Raw genomic sequence first — 21,892 nt, 5'->3', positions numbered from 1 at the left:
AATCCAGCACTGGAAGGTGCGGAAGGGAGGTACTTCCCTTTCCCTGAAACACTTCCTTCAATCCTAATTGTAGATTCAAGAATAGACATAGAAAGGGCAGGAAGTTACTGTCTTGATAGCCCTAAATCAACCTTTGCCAACCTGATGTTCTTCAGATGTTTTGAACTACAACTCCCATCAGTCTCAGTCAGAACAGCCATGCTGGTGGGGGGTGGAAGCTGTAATCTAAAGTATCTGGAGACCACCAAGTTGGCAAAAGCTACCTTAAACAATGGATGACCAGGATAGAACCATGCTAGATTTGGAACTGCTATATGTCTTCATACATCTTCATCAACCTATGCTGCTGATTCATAATTAATATTAACAGCCAGGCTGGGAAAAAGATGCTGTGCTCACCTTCCAAAGGGTGATGGTCATTCTTTGGTAACTTGGGGGAGAGAGCACTGTATGGAGGGGAATCTTGTAAATATCTCTTTGCACCCCGTCCTGGTCCCAGTAGAGAGCCATCTAACGAAATGCTCCTGTCTAGAAAGAGAGAACAAGCCCTGCTTAGGATCAGAGTCTTCCTTGGGAATCAGCCCTGCCCAAGATCACCAGAACTTCCACTATGCATGGAGGCCCGTACCTCCGTCAATAGACATCAGAGTTGCAGAACTGCACCAATGTTTTGGAATCTAATTGGTTCAAAATAAGTAATACCTGCCAGCACTTTGGTCCATTCAATAAGGGAAGGCTTATGAAAGGGACAGTGGCACTTCACATACTGTTCTCAAGCCATTTTTTTACCCTTTAAGCGTGTGTGCAGTTTAGGAAAAGAAATGATATTACTTCAGTTCTTCTTCTGAATGTGAAACTGCTGAACATTTTCAATTAAGGCTCAAATTTTTCACAGCACTGTTTTAATAGACCACAGAGACCTAGGAGTTTTGGAGTACATTGTCAGCAATATGCTGATGACACACAGCTCTACTCCTTTACAACTGCAGGTGTGGCAGTAGATGCGCTGGACGGTGCTTTTCAAAATGGTTCTCAAATCTATTGGCTGACTGTAGGGAACCTGGGTGTCTTAGTTTCAGGTTGCATGACTAGAAGTGTGAAGTTAGTTCACGTCTATGTATGACATTTCTGAACAGCGGAAGGGTGCAACCGGATAAAAATGAGTGTTCAAACTCACAGAAATAGATACAGCTCATCCATTATATCATTAGCACATTTTCTTTTGCACAGTGCTGACTCCTATGTGTCAAATTCCTAAAGACAGAAACCACCCAGTGACATATGGGACAATTAGCACAGGGAAAAGAACAATTAATTATGTCTAGCCCTAAGCCTTGCTTTTTTTTGCCAGTGTCTGCATATCTATCTATCTATCTATCTATCTATCTATCTATCTACCTATCAGACAGTAACCTCTATCTCCACCTTCCCAAGTAACCAATGAATTACCATGGCAGTTCTGAGACATGGTGACTGGCCAGCAGAACTTGTCCAATGTAACACTTCCAGATGGCTCTTGTTATGCAGACTGCAAGCACCATTCAGCAAAAGACCTAGTTCCTCAATGGGCGATGGGTGTTTTGGGGATCCAGAGAGTAGCGGATACATAGGAAATCCATTCAAACCCTTGTAATGCTTCACAGTAATCTAAGGCCACCACTACATTTATAGGTTTACCATAATGTATTCAGAGCACAGAATCTGAGATGTCTCAGCACACAGCGCACACAGCCCTGCTTACAAAGGAAGTGCTCTTAAACCCTTCCAGTTCTTTTTCAGGGGAAATAAAAAGTTTAATGAAGCTTTTGTTTCAGAATGTCGAGTAGCGTACAAAAGAGGCAGCCTGCAGGCAGAATGAACCCAAGGGGGGAAAAAACACCCCACACCCCAAAAGGCATTTGCCTGGGGAATAAATATATCTGCGCTATTGCGTTTTGTTTGGTAAAACCTTCTCAATCTGCAGAGATATACTGGAACAACTCTTAGCCCCAACTCCTACCTGGTAGGTACCTGTCGTGGTCGTACTCGCGTGAGTGCTGCACATGATGCTGAGTAAATGGCTGGTTCCCAAAGAGGTTGTCGCTACGTAGGTTGTGGCAGAGTTTCTCAAGGAAGCGGAGGACATAGGTGATGCTGTTGACTGCTGGTAAGGTCAGAGTATGTTGCTCATGATCAAACACAGCTGGCGGAGGAAAGAGAACAAAGACAAATTACAAAAGTCTAACAGGTTGTCTGGGATTGCTGTCTCACATAGACCCCTCCTGCAATTCAGTTTACTGAATGACTAGAACCACAACTTTTCCTGACTTTCACTAGTCTAAGCACAAGCTAGCAATTATGGAAGCAGCAATCTTTATGAAATAACTGCAGATTTTACCTACCTACGTACAGTACCTACCTACCTGCCTACCTCTGGAGCATTGTCTGCATAGAAAGCAGAGAGATGGGTTTTGCAAAATAATTATGAGAACAACTGCCTTCTGAAATATCAAACACAAATATTTAAATCTTGCTTTTTGAGGATTACAAACACCTTCAGAATGTGAAGTTGCAGCAACTGTAGATGAATCTACCATGGCTTAGATGAGTAAATACAATGGGTGGCATTCAAAGAAGTTTTACTCAAATCCACTGAAATTGCCAACATAGCTAAATTAGGTCTATTAATTTCAACACATCTAGACTTGAAAACTTAATTGAATACCACCCAATGACAGTATTCCAATTTACTTTTTGAACTAATAGAATTGATTCCATCAGAAGTCTGCTTTTAATTGGATTCATTATTTTAGATTTTCAGGTTGAATGAAATCAAGTAAACACCTGGTTTTATTGAATGTTCAGTGGCTGACGGTTTTATGGATTATATTTTTATTGCTTTATTATTGCACTGCAAACCATCCTGTGATCCTGTTTGGATGAAAGGTGATCTATAAGTAAAGTAAGCACATGAGCATCCATAAGGGGGGGGGGGGGGGAGGTTCCCTCTCCCAGATGAACCATAACTTCCAGATTCCCAGATTTCTTTCTTCTGCTTCTTCTTTTTAAAGCTTTTGTAAAGCTTGAGTTATAAGGCAAAATGTGAAGGCACAATTCTCCTCAATTTTTGTGAGAAACTAGCCTTCTCCTTTCATTGTTGCTGTTTTTTTAAAAAAGTTTTTATTGAATTTTACAATATTCAACCATATAACAGAATATAACATTTATCATATAAAAATACCCCTTCCCATGACTTCCCTCAACTTCCCCTTTAGGTTCTTAAAATATTTACTACTACTGCTTAATTGTTGTCTTATTTTTATATCTAAATGCTCTTATTTTCTTATCAATTTTATAACAAAATTTCTTTCATAATTACATCTTACAATCAATTATATTTCATATTATTGTCTCTTGACCTTTGAACTTGTTTTCTTAGTTGGAAGTGTTTAATCAAACCCTGCCACTGACTCCTTTCATTGTTTCACTTTGCCCACACCCCCTGGAATAACTGCTGTAGACATTCATGATTAAGTATAAAATAAGAAAGTAGATCCACCAACTTCAAGAGAGACTGCACAAGAGTGTGGGAAGAAAAGGAATTCCTACTGCCTCAAAGGGAAAAAACAGCAACACACCTCTTGGTGGAAGTTTTACTGCTTTAAATACTTGCAATGTACCCCAGCAAGAGTGGGAAAATGACCCTGGCCTAATGAAGCCAATGGAACCACACTGCAGTTGACTGTCTTTTCTTGCATACATTGAGATAGTCTTGAGAACACGACGACTGGGCTGTAGCTTGTAGAAGTGTTCCCCTGGAGGACACTGTTCAGAACAGAGTAGGGCAGGCAGACAAATGGGGCTGGCTCCTTACCTGAAATGATCTCGCCTCCATGGCCTTGCTTCAGGAATGAGAAGACAGTATGCTGATGATAAGCACAATCAATGCAAGCTTGGACTGCTTGCTGCAGCACCACAGATGCTCGAGCTGGTCCAAAATGGTCAGGCAGCTGCTGGACTTTCTTCTTATCCAGGTGAGGTCCAGTGCTACCATTTTTATTCAAGTAGATGCAAACTGTGAGGGGGAAAGGCAGAAGCCTTTAATAACTGGTCTCTAGTTTGCCAGTAACTGACTGCGCAGTTACTAATTTGGTAGGTCTGCTCCACTGAAAACTATCACGTGATGTTCTGAATAGCTTCCTTGCAGAGTCAGAGAGTTCCTTGTAACACCTGCCCCCCCTAAAGAAATATTGCACCCAAGAAAGAGGATGAAATGCATTCCGCACCTGTCGGGGCCTGCATAGCAGAGCTAGGGATGGTTGCTGCATCCTGTGGTACTGTACTAGTGTCAGGTTCGGGAGTACTTGTTGTAGGGGAGGTTGGTGCTGGATTTAGTAAAGTTCGAGGTTTTCTCTGCAAAAAAAGAGAGAAAGAGATAATATTAATAAACTTTAAATAAAAAATCATGCGAAACAGGCAAAAGGACAAAAAACAAAGTGGATAACATGGCACTGAGGACCTAATCTCAAGGAAGCCAGGAGGAAATGGTGCATGGGGGGGAGGGGAAATAACTTGAGATAATAGCAACAAGGGTGGCGCTATGGGTTAAACCACAGAACCTAGGACTTGCCGATCAGAAGGTCGGCGGTTCGAATCCCTGCGACGGGGTGAGCTCCCGTTGCTCGGTCCCTGCGTCTGCCAACCTAGCAGTTCAAAAGCACGTCAAAGTGCAAGTAGATAAATAGGTACCACTCAGGCGGGAAAGTAAACGGCGGTTCCGTGGGCTGCTCTGGTTCGCCAGAAGCGGCTTGGTCATGCTGGCCACATGACCCGTAAGCTGTATGCTGGCTCCCTTGGCCAATAAAGTGAGATGAGCACCGCAACCCCAGAGTCGGCCATGACTGGACCTAATGGTCAGGGGCCCCTTTACCTTTAATGGGGCCTGAACAATTCAGTTACAAATTATAATGGGACAGGTATTTTAAAATGACAAACTTTATTAGTTTGTTACATTTCCATCCTGGCCACCCTCTGAAGAGCTCAAAAGCAACCTCCCAACCAGGTACTGGTCAGACCAACACCTTCGTTTTAGAAATGAAATGGGTACTTTCAGACCTCAGTTGCACCTCTAGCCAGCTTGAAACTGTACTGAAGACGGAAAGTTGCATTGGACTACTTTTGCATTTAGCCCAGCTCTCTGGGGTCTCTCATATGATGACATTCCCATTACTTGATACTGGATGCTTTTAAATGGAAATGAACGTAGGATGTTCAAGAAATCATGTGATCAACTATGACCCCCCGCCCAAATCCCTGATTCTACGGATCTATTTGCTTGAATAGTTTTTGAAAGGTACCTAAGTAGAACTGCTCCTAGCTGAGGAAGCACACACTAACTGTAAAGTCATGAATACACACCTTACTGCCAGGCTTTGGTCCCCTCTTCTTGGGGAATTTCAAAGGCTCCACAGCTTTGGAGGGGGTTGGAGTGGCGTGGTTGGTCAGAGCCTTGGGCGTCCGGCCTCGCTTACGACCAGGTTTGCGTCCCCTTTGTCCAGGCTGATGTTCCAGGAGAGTCTTTGTGCCACTGTGCATGCTGCCCTTTTCAGTGATCACATCAGGCACAGGGGGGAATGGGCTCTTTGGAATCACCACTACCACAAAAAAGGAGAGAGAAGACCATCAGGTACCAACATAGCCTTATGCAAAAGTACTTTCATGCACATCTGCGTATTCAACTGTACACTCAACAGAAGAGCTGCGACTCAGTGGTAGAGCACTTGCCTGATATGCAAAAGGTAACAGGTTCAATCCCTGACATCCTGAGGTTAAAAAATCCAGTCTGAAACCCTGGGGGGTTGCTGTCAGTCAGCTTAGACAATACTAGTTAGGTGGATCAATGACCTGCCTTGCTATGAGGCAACTTCCTATGTGCTTGTCTACTCAGAAGTAAAATTCACTGGGAGTAGAGATCAATGAGACACACTCCCAGTTATGTGAGTATGGACCTGCAGTCTTAATCTGTTGCGGCAAACGCAGTCTGGTGGCACCTTAACAAAACAGTGAGCAAGCATATGATGGCAGAAGTTCTCATAGGCCACAGCCCACTTTGTTACACGTGGCCCTAGAAAGCTTCTGCAACACCACATTTTAAGAGGTTACCAGACTTTGCTGTTCTGGCCGCATATGCTACATTTTTATGTGATTTTTTTAAAGAGGGCGATTTAGACTTGCAGCATGAGATATGTCACTATACATTGCTTCAAGCCAATATATGGGTGTGGTGCAAGCCAACATTGTACAATCTGAACTGTGATAAATTGCAATTTAGATAAGCCCCAAGACAGTTCCAAGGGCCATGTGCAATATACTGCTAACGCTCGAAATCTGCCTCAAAGGCCAGGCGAAAGTTCAGTTCCTATTGGCAGCCATCTAAAAGTCATTTCCTGTGGCAGTTTGCTCATAAAAAAGGCTCTTGGACGCAATCTAAGAAAAATGAGACCGTTTCAACTATTCTTTCATGAAGTTCCATACAGCCCATACGAAAACTCCAGTGCAATCTATAACCTTGACTATTGTTATGCAAGACTAGACATAAATCACAACCAAAAATCAAGTATTTTCTTTCCAGGAAAACTGTGTGTTTATTTACAGAAAAACTTTATTTTGTTTAAATTGCCACTAATCCAAGTATTTTCTAAGATAGTTGTTCAGAGGTGTTATAGCTTCCAAGAGGACTGCTTGGAACATAAAAGCTCTTCTGAAATGAAAATCAAAAGGGGAAACCAGAGAACCATGCCCCCAAATGTTCACCTACTAAGCAGTTCCAACATTAACAAGAGAGAGAGAGAGAGAGAGAGAGAGAGAGAGAGAGAGACAGAGAGTACATTGTAGAGCTGGAAAAGGTTCACAAAAGAGCTATCAAAATCATCATGGGGCTGGAGAAATTTCCCTGTGAGGAAAATTCACAACATTTGGGGCTTTTTAGTTTTCAAAAAAGGAAAGGCAGGGAAGACATGACAGAGGTGTGCAAAGTTATGGTGGCAAACGTGGATGGGGACTATTCTACTCCCCCAAATACTGTAACCTGGGGCTAATCAATGAAACTGAATGGTGGAAGATCAGAACTGTCAAAAGAAAGTACTTCTTCACACAGTGTGCAATTAAAGCTTTGGAATTCGCTCCCACAACATGCAAAGATGACTACCAAATTGGATAGCTTTAAAACAGCACTAGACAAATTCATGGAGGATAGGGCTACCTATGCTTACTAGCCATAACATCTATTTTGGATGTAGTATGCTGTTGCAGGCAATATGGCTCTGAATATCAGTTGCTGGAAATCACAAGCAGCAAGAGTGCTTTTGCACTCACATCTGCTTGCACATTTCCCAAGGCATCAATTTGGCCGCCATGAGAACAGAATGCATGTCTAGATAGGCCTCTGGCCTGATCCAATAGGTCCCTTCTTATGTTAGCATCCCCCTAACCCTGAGACAGGATCATTTGTGAAGCATACTTTAGGGATAAGATACTCTCATATAATCCTGTTTTATTAGCTGCATTTTGAGCAACCTTATCTTGTGCCTTTCCAACTATTCTCATGAGGTTTCTTTCTGCTTCTTTAAGGTTACAGCACTAAATGTTGGTTTCCTTTTACTGATTATTACAAGATCCTGCATTTTTGTATCTCATAACCTTTCTGCTGCTAAAAAAGAGGCAAATTATGAAAAACCTGTTCCTCCCTCCAACATATAAGGGAATCATGGAAATTAGTGCTAAGTACGACGACCCCATCCTTTGCACTACCCAAGAATCTGTTTTGAAGTTAGCAGTGTTTCCAGATGCTTTGTAGTCAGTTCTAGAGCATAGAGCCCCAAGTTTTGTAGTATGCGTAGCAGCCAAACCAACTACAGCATGAAGAACAGTAGGCTGGCCCAGGCAAGCTGCTTATTAGCAGAGGTGAGGTGCAAAGCACCTGTCCCCCCCCCCCCAGCACACCTGCAGTGAGGTTTAATATGGAGGGGTGGAGAGGTCCTTCACCCAGCAGTTTAGCAAGCTGCTGGGAGATGTGCCTTTCCAACACAGGAGAAGGACAGAGGTGTCAGATCTCACTAATTCTCCTGGACCTCTAGTCTTTTCATACCACAGCATACTTCTGGATAGGCTCTCGGGGTTGGGAATAAGAGGCATAGTGTGCCATGGGAACACTGATTTAAGTTTATGCCTGGGAACTACTTCTCAGCCTCAGGGTGTTTGTGGGGTTCTGCAGGTTCCATCTAGTCTCCCGTGCTTTTTGATATCTATATGAAACCTTGGTCACCTGGGGATTTGAGGTGAGGTGCTATCAACATGTTGATGATATCTAGCTCTAATTCTGCCTTTGCTCACACTCATAGAGGGCTGGATGAGGGCTAAACAAAGGAGCTTGATCCAGCCAAGATGGTGGTTCTGCAGTTAGGTAAGTAGTTTGTTCAAACAGATGGATCAAGTTTTCACTCCGGATCTGGATCCTTGATCCAACTTTTGTCACTGAAGGCCTGAGTAGCTTCTGTGCCAGGCAGTCCCCCCCTTTTTTTTTTAGCTTAGGCTGGTGGCCCTTGTTGGACAGAGACTGCCTGGCCACAGGTTTTCATTGTCTATCTTGGACCACCTACTGTAATGCAATATATGTAGGGTTGACTTTAAAGAACGTTGGGCAGCTGACTGCAACCACTCATAACTTCAATGGCTACAGTCTGTTTCCAAACAAATTCGAAGTGATGCTTCTTAGTCCTAAAACCCCAGACAGCTTAGGACCCAGGTACCTAAGTGGACACTTGCTTGTATACAAACCTTGAGTTCGTTTTAGAGACTCTTCTCTAGGTTTCCCTACCTGTCAAGATAAGGCAGGTAGCAACTAAAGAGCAGAGCCTGCTTTGTGGACTTCCACTGCAAGGGAAGCCACCCTGATGCCAACATTGTTATTCTGTCAGCATCAGATAAAGACATTTCTGTTCTCCCTTATTTTAAACTGTATTATTTTAAGCATGCTGTAATTTATTGTATTTTAATTTTGTATTTCGTTTTGTAAACTACAGTGGAAGTTTCCCTGAAAGGCAGCATAAATTTTTTTTAAACACATCCATACCCTCTGTCATTCTAACACTGTCCAAGGACTTAACTCTCTGAAGTAATCAGTGGGTACAGTACAAAACAGTCTGACGACAGCTTGCCCACAAGGTTTGGAAAGCTGCCTGTTCACAGAATTCCCACTCGTATTCAGCTGCAAGCCAAATGCCTAGAAATGATATTCTCTTTCTAGGAAGGACTAAAGAACAAGCACTTAACTCCCAACATTGAATCTTTTGCTCCCACATAAGTCAGCCAGCCCCCAAGATTCTGCTTGAAAGAGGACACAAGCAATGAACGCTAGAAATACAACTAAAAATAAATGTCAAAATCTGTTACCTTTCCGTCAGAGGCAATTCTACAGTGTCACTTCGACTTATTCACCTCCTAGTAGTCCAACTGAAGGCACGCTACCCTAAATGGAAGAGGTGGTGTAGACGCTTACAGGTCTTCTTACAGAGATCCCACTTTCCTTAATTTCTACCTGAAGCTCTTCTCCCTTCCAGGCAAATGAAGTAAAGCTTGCCGGGCCCTTAATCTGTACACAATTGTTTGGAAAAAATGGCTGACAAATACAAGAAGAATGTATGGTGCCACTTAACACATCTCCATGGCAACTTAAAAACGATTAACTTTTGCTTGCCTGCTGAGCAGAGTAAAGTTGTGTTGAAAAGGCTGACTGCATTAACGGGAACAAAGGAAACTGGGGCAAGCGTCTGCAATTATGATCTCTGCTGTACCCACAGTAACGTTCATCACCCTTGGCACAGCAATGAAGGGAGTGCATCCTTTCTTAGGTCTCCTTTGCTTGGCAAGATCTTAGTGCGTGCCTGCCAGCTGGGATAGTGCCAAGGCAGAAACTCCACTCCTCTGCATTCCAGATCTCCTGATAAAGTGGAAGACAGCCTCTGGCTCACAGTCTGCCCAAGGACAGTTAACTCTTGCAGTCCTGCCACTCGGCTGCTGTATCCAAGAAGCTTCCTCTCTATTATTGTAATAATATTTATTTATATCCCATCTTTTCCTCAAACCAGGACTCAACACGGCTTACACAGATTAAAACAAGACAAATACAATAATTTCCATTAGCGCTGTCCAGCTCCACTAGGGTTTATTATTGTCATGTTAAATCCCAAAAGTAAAGCTTGATGAGGGGGACGCAGGTGGCGCTGTGGGTTAAACCATAGAGCCTAGGACTTGCCGATCAGAAGTTTGGTGGTTCGAATCCCTGCGACGGGGTGAGCTCCCATTGCTCGGTCCCTGCTCCTGCCAACCTAGCAGTTCAAAAGCATGTTCAAAAGCAAATAGATAAATAGGTACCGCTCAGGCGGGAAGATAAATGGCATTTCCGTGTGCTGCTCTGGTTCTCCAGAAGCAGCTTTGTCATGCTGGCCACATGACCCGGAAGCTGTACACCGGCTCCCTCGGCCAATAAAGTGAGATGAGAGCTGGAACCCCAGAGTCGGTCACGACTGGACCTAATGGTCAGGGGTCCCTTTACCTTTTAAAGCTTGATGATGTGGTCCAATGGTGTATATGGCAAATATTCAGAAACTCGGTGAATGTTACTCTTTACCCTTTTAATCTTTTAGGAGGTTAATGGTAAAAATGTTAGAAAACCTGACAACTACCACCACTTGCCTTAGGTGACTGTTGTAATTTCATCATTGTTTCCTTATAATCGCCCCTCCATCCCCTATGTAAGACTAGACAGGCCTCTATGCAAGACAGCACAGATGGTCAGATGCTGCATCAGATTTCTTCTCTTTATCACTAATGTCCAATGCCATTTCTGTGAGCTGGAAATTTTCACCACGGGCAATTAAAAATGTACAAAGAAAGATGACTTGTGTATCACCAGAGATAAGGGCGTGTAAAGGAAATATACTGATGCAGACAAAAACCTTGTGTAAAATATTGTAAATTTGGTGTAAGGAGTCTGGTGGTTGGGATTAGAAACCAGTGGCCATAGGCCAAAAATGATTAGAACTCCATGAGGCCCAGAGCTGCCAATGCAGCGGGGTGTGTGTGTGTGTGTGTGTGTAAGGGGGCCATCAGCTGCCATAATGGACCACTTTGAAAGATGGGTATTGAGGTGTTGGGCTGACAGACTCCCTTCTTTCTGAAAATGACCACCCGACAAAACTAGCTACATATTAAGAGAGACGGAGGATAACTGGGATCATTTTCTGAAGGGATCCAGTGGTTCTGAAGGGATTAAATGGTTTCAAATATTCTCCTAAATGTCAGAGAAGACTATGTTCTAAATATTTAGCAAGTGCCTTGCCATGTACCAATAAATGATATGTACCACTAGATGACACAAGCAAGGATGAAACTACATGGACTTAGTAAAATCCTTTAGTCATTCTTCAAACTTTCTGATCAGCGGTTTCTAATACTTTCCAGAAATTTCAGAATTTTTTAAAATGGAGAACCTAGTAGTTATTATAACACTCATGCAAACACACAAGCACACACAATCAGGAACTAGGATCACAAAGACTTACACATTGGCCCTGCTCATAAAAGCCTTCACCTAGATGATATAGAAAGTTATCTACTTGCCAACATTATGACTGCATTCAAACAGCACTTTACTCCATCTTCTTGATGTTTCCTTACCTGTTAATTATTGCATTTTATATGACCTTTCACACAATGTAAAAGCTACGTCTAGAAATCTAGCCCATGTTTAGCATTCATTTCCATGTTAATTGTTTCCAGAAAATAACAACTGATTGCAATCTTGGCAACCTGGAAAATCACGGGAGTTTTGAGTTGTAAGATTCCTGCAGTTTTTAGAGATCATGCCCTACTGCTCATGTAATGAAATTTTGGCAGGTATTTTGGCATACTACATGATGAATCATAGGGGAAAAGAAGCGCATATGCACAGAAAGAGTAGGAGAGTGGCGATATTAGTTGTGACAACCACAGATACTTGTGTGAATGAAATACAGCATGACATGGTGGCATGTTGATCACAGCCACAGATCCATAATGCAACAGGTAATGCAGTATTAAAAGGAACACCAGGAACCAGAACAGAAGCACTAGCATTATAATCAGTAAAACTAACGTAATAAATCCCACACCTGAATGCAGACTATGTATCTGAAGTTGGTGGCTCCTGTGAGCGGAAGATGGACAGGTGGATACTCTGCTCCCTCTAGTGCTAAAGAAGCAAAAATACTCCAGAGGTTTTTTTTACACCCATCAAGTTATTGGGATGGGCTGAGAACCTAAATAGTTAAATTAAGTTCACATCTCCAGAACCCATGAGTACACACCTTGCTTTCTAGCCATTATAATTTTAATATCTTATCTACTGGAATATTAGCTCTTAAAGCAATAGCTGAAGCTTTGAGATGAGTCATATGTCGATTTGTGGTAGCCGCAGCATATAAGAAATAAATGTTTTCCATAAGAACATAATAAGAATCTGCTGGATCAGGCCAATGGCTCATCTAGTCCAGTTTCCTTTTCTCACAGTGGCCAACAAGATGCCTTTGGAAAGCAGGACCTGAGCCCCAGAGCACTCTCACCTCCTGCTGTTTCTATCAGCTTGCATTCGCAAGCATGCTGCCTCTGACTGTGGAGTAGCCACTGGTAGTATGCTGGGTTCCATGATCCAGAAACTGACATGGTCTGGGAAAGTATGTAGAAGTGGAGAACCACCAGCCCGTGGGTCTAATAAGGCCCATCAGGCCTTCCCATTTGGTGTGCAAGGCCATTTTGGCCAAACTACACACACTTGCCCTACACCCAACGTCATGCAACTTCTGGTATGGGACACATATGGTCAAAAGGGGTTTGCAGCCACTTGCACAGCCTTGTGTGAAGGACTTTGCAAGCCCCACAATCTACTGATAGGTTTTTCAGACTGCTTAGCAAGGGGCTTCAGGAGATCTGACAATCTGCTGATCATCAGGTCTTGCGACACGCCATGCAAGGGCTCTGTAATGTGGTCTTTAATTGTCAGGTCTTGTGGAGTCCATTGCAAAGCACTCTGCAAGGACTCTGCAAATCTTGACAAAGTGTTATGGAACACTTTGCAGGTTGCACATTTTTCCAAAGGGTTGGCCCACCAGCCATGTCTGACCCACCACCCAGATTCAGTTCCCCACCTCTGGAGTAGATATTCCCTTAGAAACCCAGAATATAAATCAAGAGGGGGGAAACAGTAACAAAGCAACATTGAGCACACCTTTCAACTGATACCAGATGTATTTTCACAATTAAAACAGAGCTCATTGATATACAAAGAGCTGCATTTTTCTTGAAGCACTGCCCAGTTTGGAAGAGAAGAGACACCCCTGAACTTCTGGTTCAGTAGAGTTGACAAGCACAAGTAACTGTAGGGTCAATTCCCATGTTGGCATTCTCTAGTCTGAACAGTTAATGGGATTATCAGGGTTGGTAAAGACAGCATAGAACAAGAAGACAGTTATGCATGATCCTGTGCAATCCATTTTTGGGCATGCTTCCAGCCAGGATTCCACAAATCCCCAGGAAAGAATGCTTCAGGCCCTCTGCCACCACTCACCCACCCTTGTCAGGGAATCAACAGCACACAGATCTCCCCCCCCCCCCCAAGTTATCTGAAATTGCAGATAACCCAAGAGAAGCTTCAGCTTTCTCATTTGACCAGCCTTCCCCCACATGTTTGCCCAAGGACTTGGAGGACAGGAGGGAGATATCTGCACTACTTCTGCCTACTCCAAAGTGCAGTGTAATGTAAGACACATGCACTCTGTCTATGTTCTCTGCATGTTTTAAGAGAATGCAGGGGATAGGCTGATAGCTACCACAAACAATGGCTGATTGAGCCAAGCCAAGATTTACAAACTATTGCTTCAAAGTTCACTGCAGTAATATACAATCAATATTATGGGAAGCTGCTGTGAGGAGCCAGCCTTAACAAGAAGGATGTATGGAGAACATAAGCTGCAATATGCTTAAAGAGAGAAAAAGCACAGAGACATGGCAAAATATTTTTGTGCTTGACATAGCTTCTACCACAACCATGACTATACTAGGAAGATTTCAAAGCATCCCATTTGATAAACATCCACAGAATCCAATACCGCAACAGAGAGTGCAAAAGACAACACGAACAAAGTATTAGCTCACTTTTTAAAAACTACTGGTATGTTAAACCAAAATACATAACCCTCCGTCAAAGATATGAGCACAATGATATGTTGCCAGTCCATAGCCAACTATTACCCATTTCAGGGGTGAAATGTAGTAATGCTTTGATAGGACTCTTACCTTTCGTTCCAGGGGGCTGCAAGTTGTCACCAGTCAGTGAACACCAACCAACTGGAAAGATGTCGCGAGAATCGTAACGGCACCAGTAATCAAAGGCTCCCCTCCAGCCATCAAAAGTGATGAGGACCTCAGAACCCCGCACCTCACCAATGGTGGCAGGGCAGATGAAATGTGGGTTTTTCCTATCTACAGCCTCCAGTTTCATCCCCATCTTAAAGAAATTCTGGGATGGAGAGGGTGGCTCCTAGGAGGGGGAAGGGACATGAAAAAGGATCAGATGCAACTCAATTAATACACATATGTGTGCATGTACACACACAGCTTACTTTACAGACCTATTCTGCTGACTTAGCAGTGCACTCATTAGCCCTTGTTTCCCAGCAGCTGCTGCACAAGGAATCAGATAAAGGCTACTGGTGGGCTGATTTACAGAACTTAATTGCATCACAGGTCAAGTTCAGATGCAATGTTGAACTTTGGCTTATTTTTCTTAAACCAGGTTAAATTCTACGTTCAAACAACAGTACCTTCATTCATTTTCTGCTGTCAACCTAGCTTCTCAAACTGGGAGCTTAATCCAGGAAGTTGCTAACTGCGGTTCATACACTTGTCTTTCCTAAGTCCAAGCCAAGTTACCATGATGACGGGTTGGTTAAGGATAACAAAGGAGGGCTGTATGGAGCACTACTGGGAGAGGGGAAGCACATAGCACAATGCAGTAGCAGGAGTAGCACTCTGTGCATCACACATTAACCTGGTTCACTGGAACCTGAGGTCCTCCAGATATTGCTGTACTACAACTCCTAACATCCCTGACCACTGGTCATGCTAGCTGGGAAAGAGATGGGATCCCCAATAACTTCTAGAATACAACATATTCCCCACCCCTGCATTATAGTAACCAGGGAAAGATTACACTCAATATAAAAACAACTAAGGTTCAATGTTATGTCTGAATGGGGACATTGAGAGTTCTGGCCCCCTACACCATCCTGTCAAACCTTGGTCCTCTGGCATACCTTCTGATGCCCTGCTGCCAACCTTTTGCTGAATTATTTTCTCCCTTTTACTCTCCACAAATATAATTTTCAATCTTGCCTTTTCACATCCCTACTTTCCATCTGTGCTCATGTTCATATTGTTCTTATTCCATCTTGCTCCTGCCCCGAAACCGATCCCACTTTGCCTTCTGACTAGACCCAATCCTTCTGTGACTTACCTCTTTGGCCAACATACCCCCCTCCCCCACCTGTAAAGTTATTAAGTGTGCCATCCATGACACCGCCACATCAAACCTAGGGACATTCGCTTCCATTCTTTCAGAAACTTAGGGCCTTGCTATCTATATTCTCTGAACAGGAGTACTGTTAATGAGGAGGAGTGGAACAAAGCCTCAACCCCCACTCCCTCCAGGCAAATGGAGAACCAAACTCATAAGCACATCAAAGGCAGCTACATTGTCTTCAGAACAGGGAACGATGATGGCCATACCTTGTGGAAAATCCTAACAGGCGCCATTTCTGCTCCATTCAGAGTCTTCAGGAGAAACATGGGCCAAGAAGAAGCATTCAGTCGAAACCCTGCAACAAACAGAGGTGGAGGCCATAAAAAGCGTAGCAGCAGCTTTCCGTTCTGCCATCCTTCTATCATGAAGGTACCTTGATGTCTTCATTATGACATTTAGCAAATGTACTGAAAATCAAGGAATATTTCTCTTATGAGAGTCTAAGGAAGATTAGTTTGCACCATACTATTGGCTGGACTTTTTGTTGATGCTACTACTTGAATATACCAAGATCTTCTAATAGGTAACATAAGCAGAACTTGGAAATAAATGCAACAGTACTTTAAGAATGTGAACTGGTGTTTTATAGTGAGCTTAATCATGACATCACAGCTAACACAACCCTCTTATTGTAATCCATTGTGGACCCATTCTGCTTGGAAATTAGAAGAACTTTCTTGAAAACTTCAGCTGTGTCACTTTTGACAGTGAACTACAGTAAAGCAAGTGATCTGCCCTGTACAGCCTCAGGCACACTTGTACAGAAGAGTGTATTACGGGTCCTTCTGCACATTTAAATCTATTCTTAATCCGGAGATGCAGAGCCACTAACATGGCTAGAGCAGGGGTGAGCAAACTTAGACCTGGGGGGGGGGGGGGGCTGGACCATATTTTTTTGGGGGGAAATGGACGAATTCCTATGCCCCACAAATAACCCAGAGATGCATTTTAAATAAAAGCACACATTCTACTCATGTAAAAACACCAGGCAGGCCCCACAAATAACCCAGAGATGCATTTTAAATAAATGGACGCAAACCCACTGATTCCCGGACCGTCCGCGGGCCAGATTTAGAAGGTGATTGGGCCGGATCCGGCCCCCAGGCATTAGTTTGTCTACCCATGGCCTAGAGGAAACCAGGCAGGAAAGAAATATGAATGGAGCACACAGTAGATACCTCTAAATAAGCCTCCCTTCTCCAGAGCACTTCATATATTCAGATGTCTTATCGCTGTTTACTGCAATTTCAAACCTCTTTTGATCACTTGGAATCTAGAAGACATGATTATAGCATAAATGCAGCCCGTGGGGCAAACAAGGTTTCAACTCACCTAAAGGAGGCTGCAACATTCCTCCATTCTTTTCACAGTTGCCAATAGGCTGGATTTCTGCAGAATCCACCAGACGCCAGAAGTCATTCTTATTATCACTGCCATCCAGGCGCAATCGGAGACGGGCACCTGTCAATCCCACCACAGTAGCAATACAAGTGGAAGTGGTGTTCCTGGGGTCCTGGGCTTCTAGCTTCATGCTGATCTTGAATTCATTGGAAGGTGGGGTGTACGACTGAGGAGAACAAGGCTTTCAGCGTGACTTGAGTGATACATTTTTTCTTCCCTCCCAAACCTCCTCCTTATTCCCTGAATTGTTCCCAGCACCTGAATGCCAAGAGCATATTAGAACTGGATGTCACAGTAGGCAATGAAAGAGAAACAAGGGTAAGGAACAAGTGAAAGAAATTCAGTCATCAACATGGTAAAAATTCTCCTCCAAAACGTTCACTTACAGCCACTAAACCCCAAAATTCTCTTCTTTCCCCATTATTTTTGCTTTTGAAATAAAACACAGCTGTCTTTCCATTCAAGAGAAATGGAAAGTCTTCTCTGTGGCAGCACCTATATTTCAGAATTAACATTAGGCAGGCACCTTTGCCATACTGTTTAGGATGCCTGCTAAAACCCCTTTTTAGTTAAACAAGTCTATCCACTTATAATTTAATATTTTCTATTAAAATTTAGTTGATTTTATCTGTGGATTGTTGATAATTGTTTTATATTGGTTTATGTACAGTACATTGCTTAGAGAACTTTTTGATTAAGAAGTTTATGTCTATTAAAAAATCTAAATGAGCTCAAGCCAACCTGTCATGCTTTGTTAATTGTGGTTAACCCTGAGCTTGCACAACACCACAGCACTATGCTTATTTCCTTGATCAGGCACTCTTGGGGTCACTGGACGCTGACTTTTCTGAGTCCATCTAGCCCACTATTGCTTACTTTGACTGGCAGCAGCTCTTTATCTTGCACCTGACAAAGTGGGCTTCAGTCCACAAAATCTTATGCCATAATAAAATTTGTTGGCTGTTAAGGTGCCAAAAGGTTCTTTGGTTGCCTTAATAGTTTTTTGGGCTATCTAGAAGGGGCAGACGGGACAAGGTCCCCCTGAAATTTTCAAGGAGGGGGCTGGGTCCCATCAATATTTTGCATCACTTGCGAAAGCTGTGTGGTGTGCGCGCAGCACATCAGCACCACAAACACTAGTGGTGTCAGCATGTTGCCAGCCCCCTAAATCGCGTGGGTAAGCTGACGCACCTGGCTATCAGACAGAGTTATTTCAAATGATCTCCAAATTAATCCAATTTAATTGGACATGTCAAGGATCAAACCTGGGATAGTCTGCATTCAACAATACTTAAAACTTGGCTTGGAGTCCTACTGTACTCTTGGGCCTCCATTTCCTACCAACCCAATTTGCTGGTAATCAAACCCAGACACTATGCTACCTTCAAAATTCACATATTTTTGTCTAGGCTTCACCTATAAGGCAGACACTTTCATTAGAAAGCATTTTAAAATTGTAGCCAAAGATTATGCCCAAACAATCATCTCATAACTCAAGGAACTACAACAAAAGTTTATTTTAACTTTAGACCTAAAGGAAACTAATGATAACAGTATGCAATGATCCAGATACATACATAGTCCAAGCAAGGAGAAATCTAATGTTCCTGTTCAAACCTACCTGTGAACAAAGGTTCCTGAGCTATTTCACCAACCTTAAAGGTCATGTGACTGCACCTTTATTTAAAAAGCTCTGTTCTGTTATATATTTTACAACCGGGTACCTGCATCGGTTGCTCTTCCCCCACAAAGAGAAGGTACAGGAGTTTATTCCACACTTGTCCATGAGCTGTCTAGAAGCTGACCCCTTCATCCCAACTCTTTTACAACATGGAATGCTCCATTACCTGCTTGAAGCAATGGGCAGGAGCAGGGATGGAGCATGTCTCTTTCAAGTATCTATCCCAGGCAAAGTGACCTGTGTAAAGGAGAAGAAGAAAAAGACTGCAATGGAACTTTTGAGAATAATTCTGGAAAATGACCAGTCTTTATAAGAACCTTAATGAAATACCTATAAATGTATTAGCTATTAGGCAGAGGAGCTGATCAAAATGAATTGCACAATGATAACAATTTCAAGTTCAAATGACCACAATGAATTGTTTGGGCTGAGAGTACAGAATTACCAATTGTGGTAGAGAAACTTAAATTAAGTCTAAAACCAACCACAAAAGCTTTGTACCTGAATCCTAGTCTATGTATCTATTCATGTATTGCAGGTATCGTCAAGCTTTTCAGACCCAGGACGCACTTTTAACTCAAACAAGCATCTTTTACCATATATTTGCTAGCACTCCTGTTGTGACCTAGCTTGGATCAGGACACAACCCACTAGTGGGTTTCAATCCCCCAAGTTGAATACCAGTTATATCTTGCTCCATCCCCCACAGGCACACACAGCAGCTGACATACAGTATGGTTCATTTGCTTCAGTTATAGAACTGCATGCAGCACTTTTACATTATTCTCTCAACATTCTTAAGGTTTTCTCCATGCCTTAAGAAGCCAAAGAGACCTCAGGATGACTCATACACTTAGCAGCTGACAAAGTCCGTCAGCCAAGCTGGAGAGGGCACAGCTACACGTTACAAGGAACAGGAAACTCCAGTCCAAAATAGCAGCCACGGTCAAATTCCTTCCCTTTTCCACTTTTTAATGTGAAGTCCAAATTGTTCATAACTTACTCAGGGCCCTGGCATCATTCGAACAACCTCCATATATCATTGGCTGCTGCAGCCAGTGTCAAGGAAATGAATGCCACACAGATGTCAGAACAGTGAACACAGCAACTAGATGTTAAGGATTGAGAGGGAGGGAACTTGACACACACAACTAGCTGCTAGTTTGAGCGGCACCTCTCTAAAGTCTTCCCTTTTTATTGCCCAATACAAAGAAAACAGATGTCTTCTTGGTTATTCAGATGTAACAGAACAAATATAGTACAGAATCGTAGGGAGATCCTTTCTTTTTTATTTTAAATGCTAGGATTCTTACATGCAATCCTAAACATGTTTTGTAAAAAGCGAAGTCTACCAATTTAGGGCCCTATCTTTCAAGAGAGAGCATTCAAGATTGCAGCCTTTATCTGTGTATCTTACACAGTAACTGGCCTGCAAGTGGCATAATAGCTTTTAAAACTGCTTGCACATGCCACACTACTGTAGACAGATTATGCCCACATTTCACCTGCCAGCAATTCCTAGCTAAAGAAACCAAAGAAACAAATCCCTTTTACTTTTTTACATTTAGTAATGGCCCATCTCTGGCATGGAGCACCACAGTACAACTAGAACATGTCTTTACAATGCAGAAAACCTGTTTTAGCCCACTAAACAATTAGCAGAATGCTATTTTGTTTCATGTGGTAGCCTCATGGTATTTTGATAAACTGTCCATCTTGTTTTGTATAAGTCCCCTTTTTCCTAAGGACTTGTTCACACTGAGCCACATGGAGGGTGGCATACTATGAGATGAGTGCTTGATGGAAGGATTCAGTTTGTACCGTAGAACTCCCTACTGCCCACCTAGAATCCTGAAACACCCACTAGTGGGCGGTAGGGACCTGGTTGACAACCCCTGATCTATATAGTCCAGTATTGTCTACTCTGCCTGGCAACAGTTCCCTGGGATCTCAGGCAGAGGTCTTTCAAATCACCTGCTAACCAACTAATTTGATTTTTTAAAAAGTCAAGGGCTTTCTTCCCCGCTCAGTGATAATGGGTTTGCATTTGCTAAACTTTACTCTGTTATTCACTGATCCAAGAGTGTCCCAGGTTGGCATTCACTGTGAGTTGTTAGCCAAAAAGATTGCCTGTACAAGATAAGCTAGTGATTTCCCTCCATTTCTTCCTTCAACTTCATTTTCTGCCTTATTTATCACCCTTTTTATCTCAAGACATTGTAAGACTGCAGGCAGAGGATGACTCGTGCTTTTAATTTTTGGAAAGCACCTAGATTTGAGGCAATTTATAACTCATATTATAACTCGTTCAGGCAAACTAGATTTTCACCAGGCAATAACAATCCCCTCTGTTGATAATTACCAGAGAAATAAAGGAACAAAATACTAATTCTTTATCATGGCAGTGGGATGGTACACTGGCAAAGCCAATTAGGAAAATTAGCACGGCTGGTGCAGCCATTTTAACTTGCTAATCATGTGGTCCCTAGGCCTGTTCACCTGGTAGCTTTAAACTGATTTTTGTTGGTGCTTTTATTCCTGTCAGTTGATGTTTTTTGCTGCTGCCTTTATTTCCTCAGAAGCCACACATTCTGCATAAGCTGTAGACCATAATATGCTCTTGCATGGGATTGAAAGATTGTGAATCCTCATAGGAGTTTGAGCACAGAAACACTGAAGTGAAACTCATTAAGTTTAATCACATTTATACAGAAAGGCAGCATGCATGCAGAGGTACAGTGGTAGCAGAAACACACCACAGTGATTATACTGAAAAAGGTCCCACCGTGACAGAACTACTGCCTTTGGACAAAGCAGAGTGAAGCCACCATAAGCAGCAAATTAATTAGGAGCTCTTTGACTTGTCTGTGTCTTTCAAAGTTAGCCACAAGTTAGCCTTTTGTCACTGAGGGATTCCGCTGCTGATATTCACTGAAATCTAGGTTTTGAACTGTGTGTGTTTCAATGCCTTGGATGCCAGACATTGATGATGATCTTGGACAGCAAGATTCCATGTTGTTGCGGAGCAACCAAAGAAAACCCTTCTTTAGGCTGGTTCACATATGCCATGTTCCACATGATAACTACAACATCAAATGGAGCCCTCCAGATGTGAACAAGCTATCCTAAATCCATCAAGTCTCAAATATTTTGTATCA

General features: G+C 42.7%; 1 protein-coding gene across 9 annotated transcripts in view; it reads right to left on the bottom strand.

The window, feature by feature from the left end:
• SCMH1 (Scm polycomb group protein homolog 1) overlaps positions 1–21,892 on the bottom strand; it is a 45,302-nt gene that overhangs the window by 7,771 nt on the left and 15,639 nt on the right. For 3 of the 9 annotated variants that reach the window (XM_083455127.1, XM_083455126.1, XM_083455128.1), the window contains 9 exons: positions 18,901–18,971; positions 16,985–17,219; positions 15,859–15,947; positions 14,368–14,611; positions 5,398–5,633; positions 4,266–4,392; positions 3,854–4,054; positions 2,000–2,182; positions 400–528 (listed from right to left, as the gene is read on the bottom strand). In XM_083455127.1, coding sequence (XP_083311253.1) covers positions 400–528; positions 2,000–2,182; positions 3,854–4,054; positions 4,266–4,392; positions 5,398–5,633; positions 14,368–14,611; positions 15,859–15,947; positions 16,985–17,219; positions 18,901–18,971 — 1,515 coding nt within the window. Of the gene's footprint in view, positions 1–399; positions 529–1,999; positions 2,183–3,853; positions 4,055–4,265; positions 4,393–5,397; positions 5,634–14,367; positions 14,612–15,858; positions 15,948–16,830; positions 17,658–17,721; positions 18,972–21,892 lie in introns of all 9 variants that reach the window. The other 6 variants (XR_014514725.1, XM_083455130.1, XM_083455129.1 and 3 more) reach the window with 4 other exon arrangements.

Source organism: Podarcis tiliguerta (genome assembly GCF_965153285.1).
Source record: "Podarcis tiliguerta genome assembly, chromosome: 8".
Classification (NCBI taxonomy): Eukaryota; Metazoa; Chordata; class Lepidosauria; order Squamata; family Lacertidae; genus Podarcis; species Podarcis tiliguerta.
The sequence above is the reverse complement of the archived record's forward strand: the minus strand, read 5'-3'. Positions and strand labels throughout refer to the sequence as shown.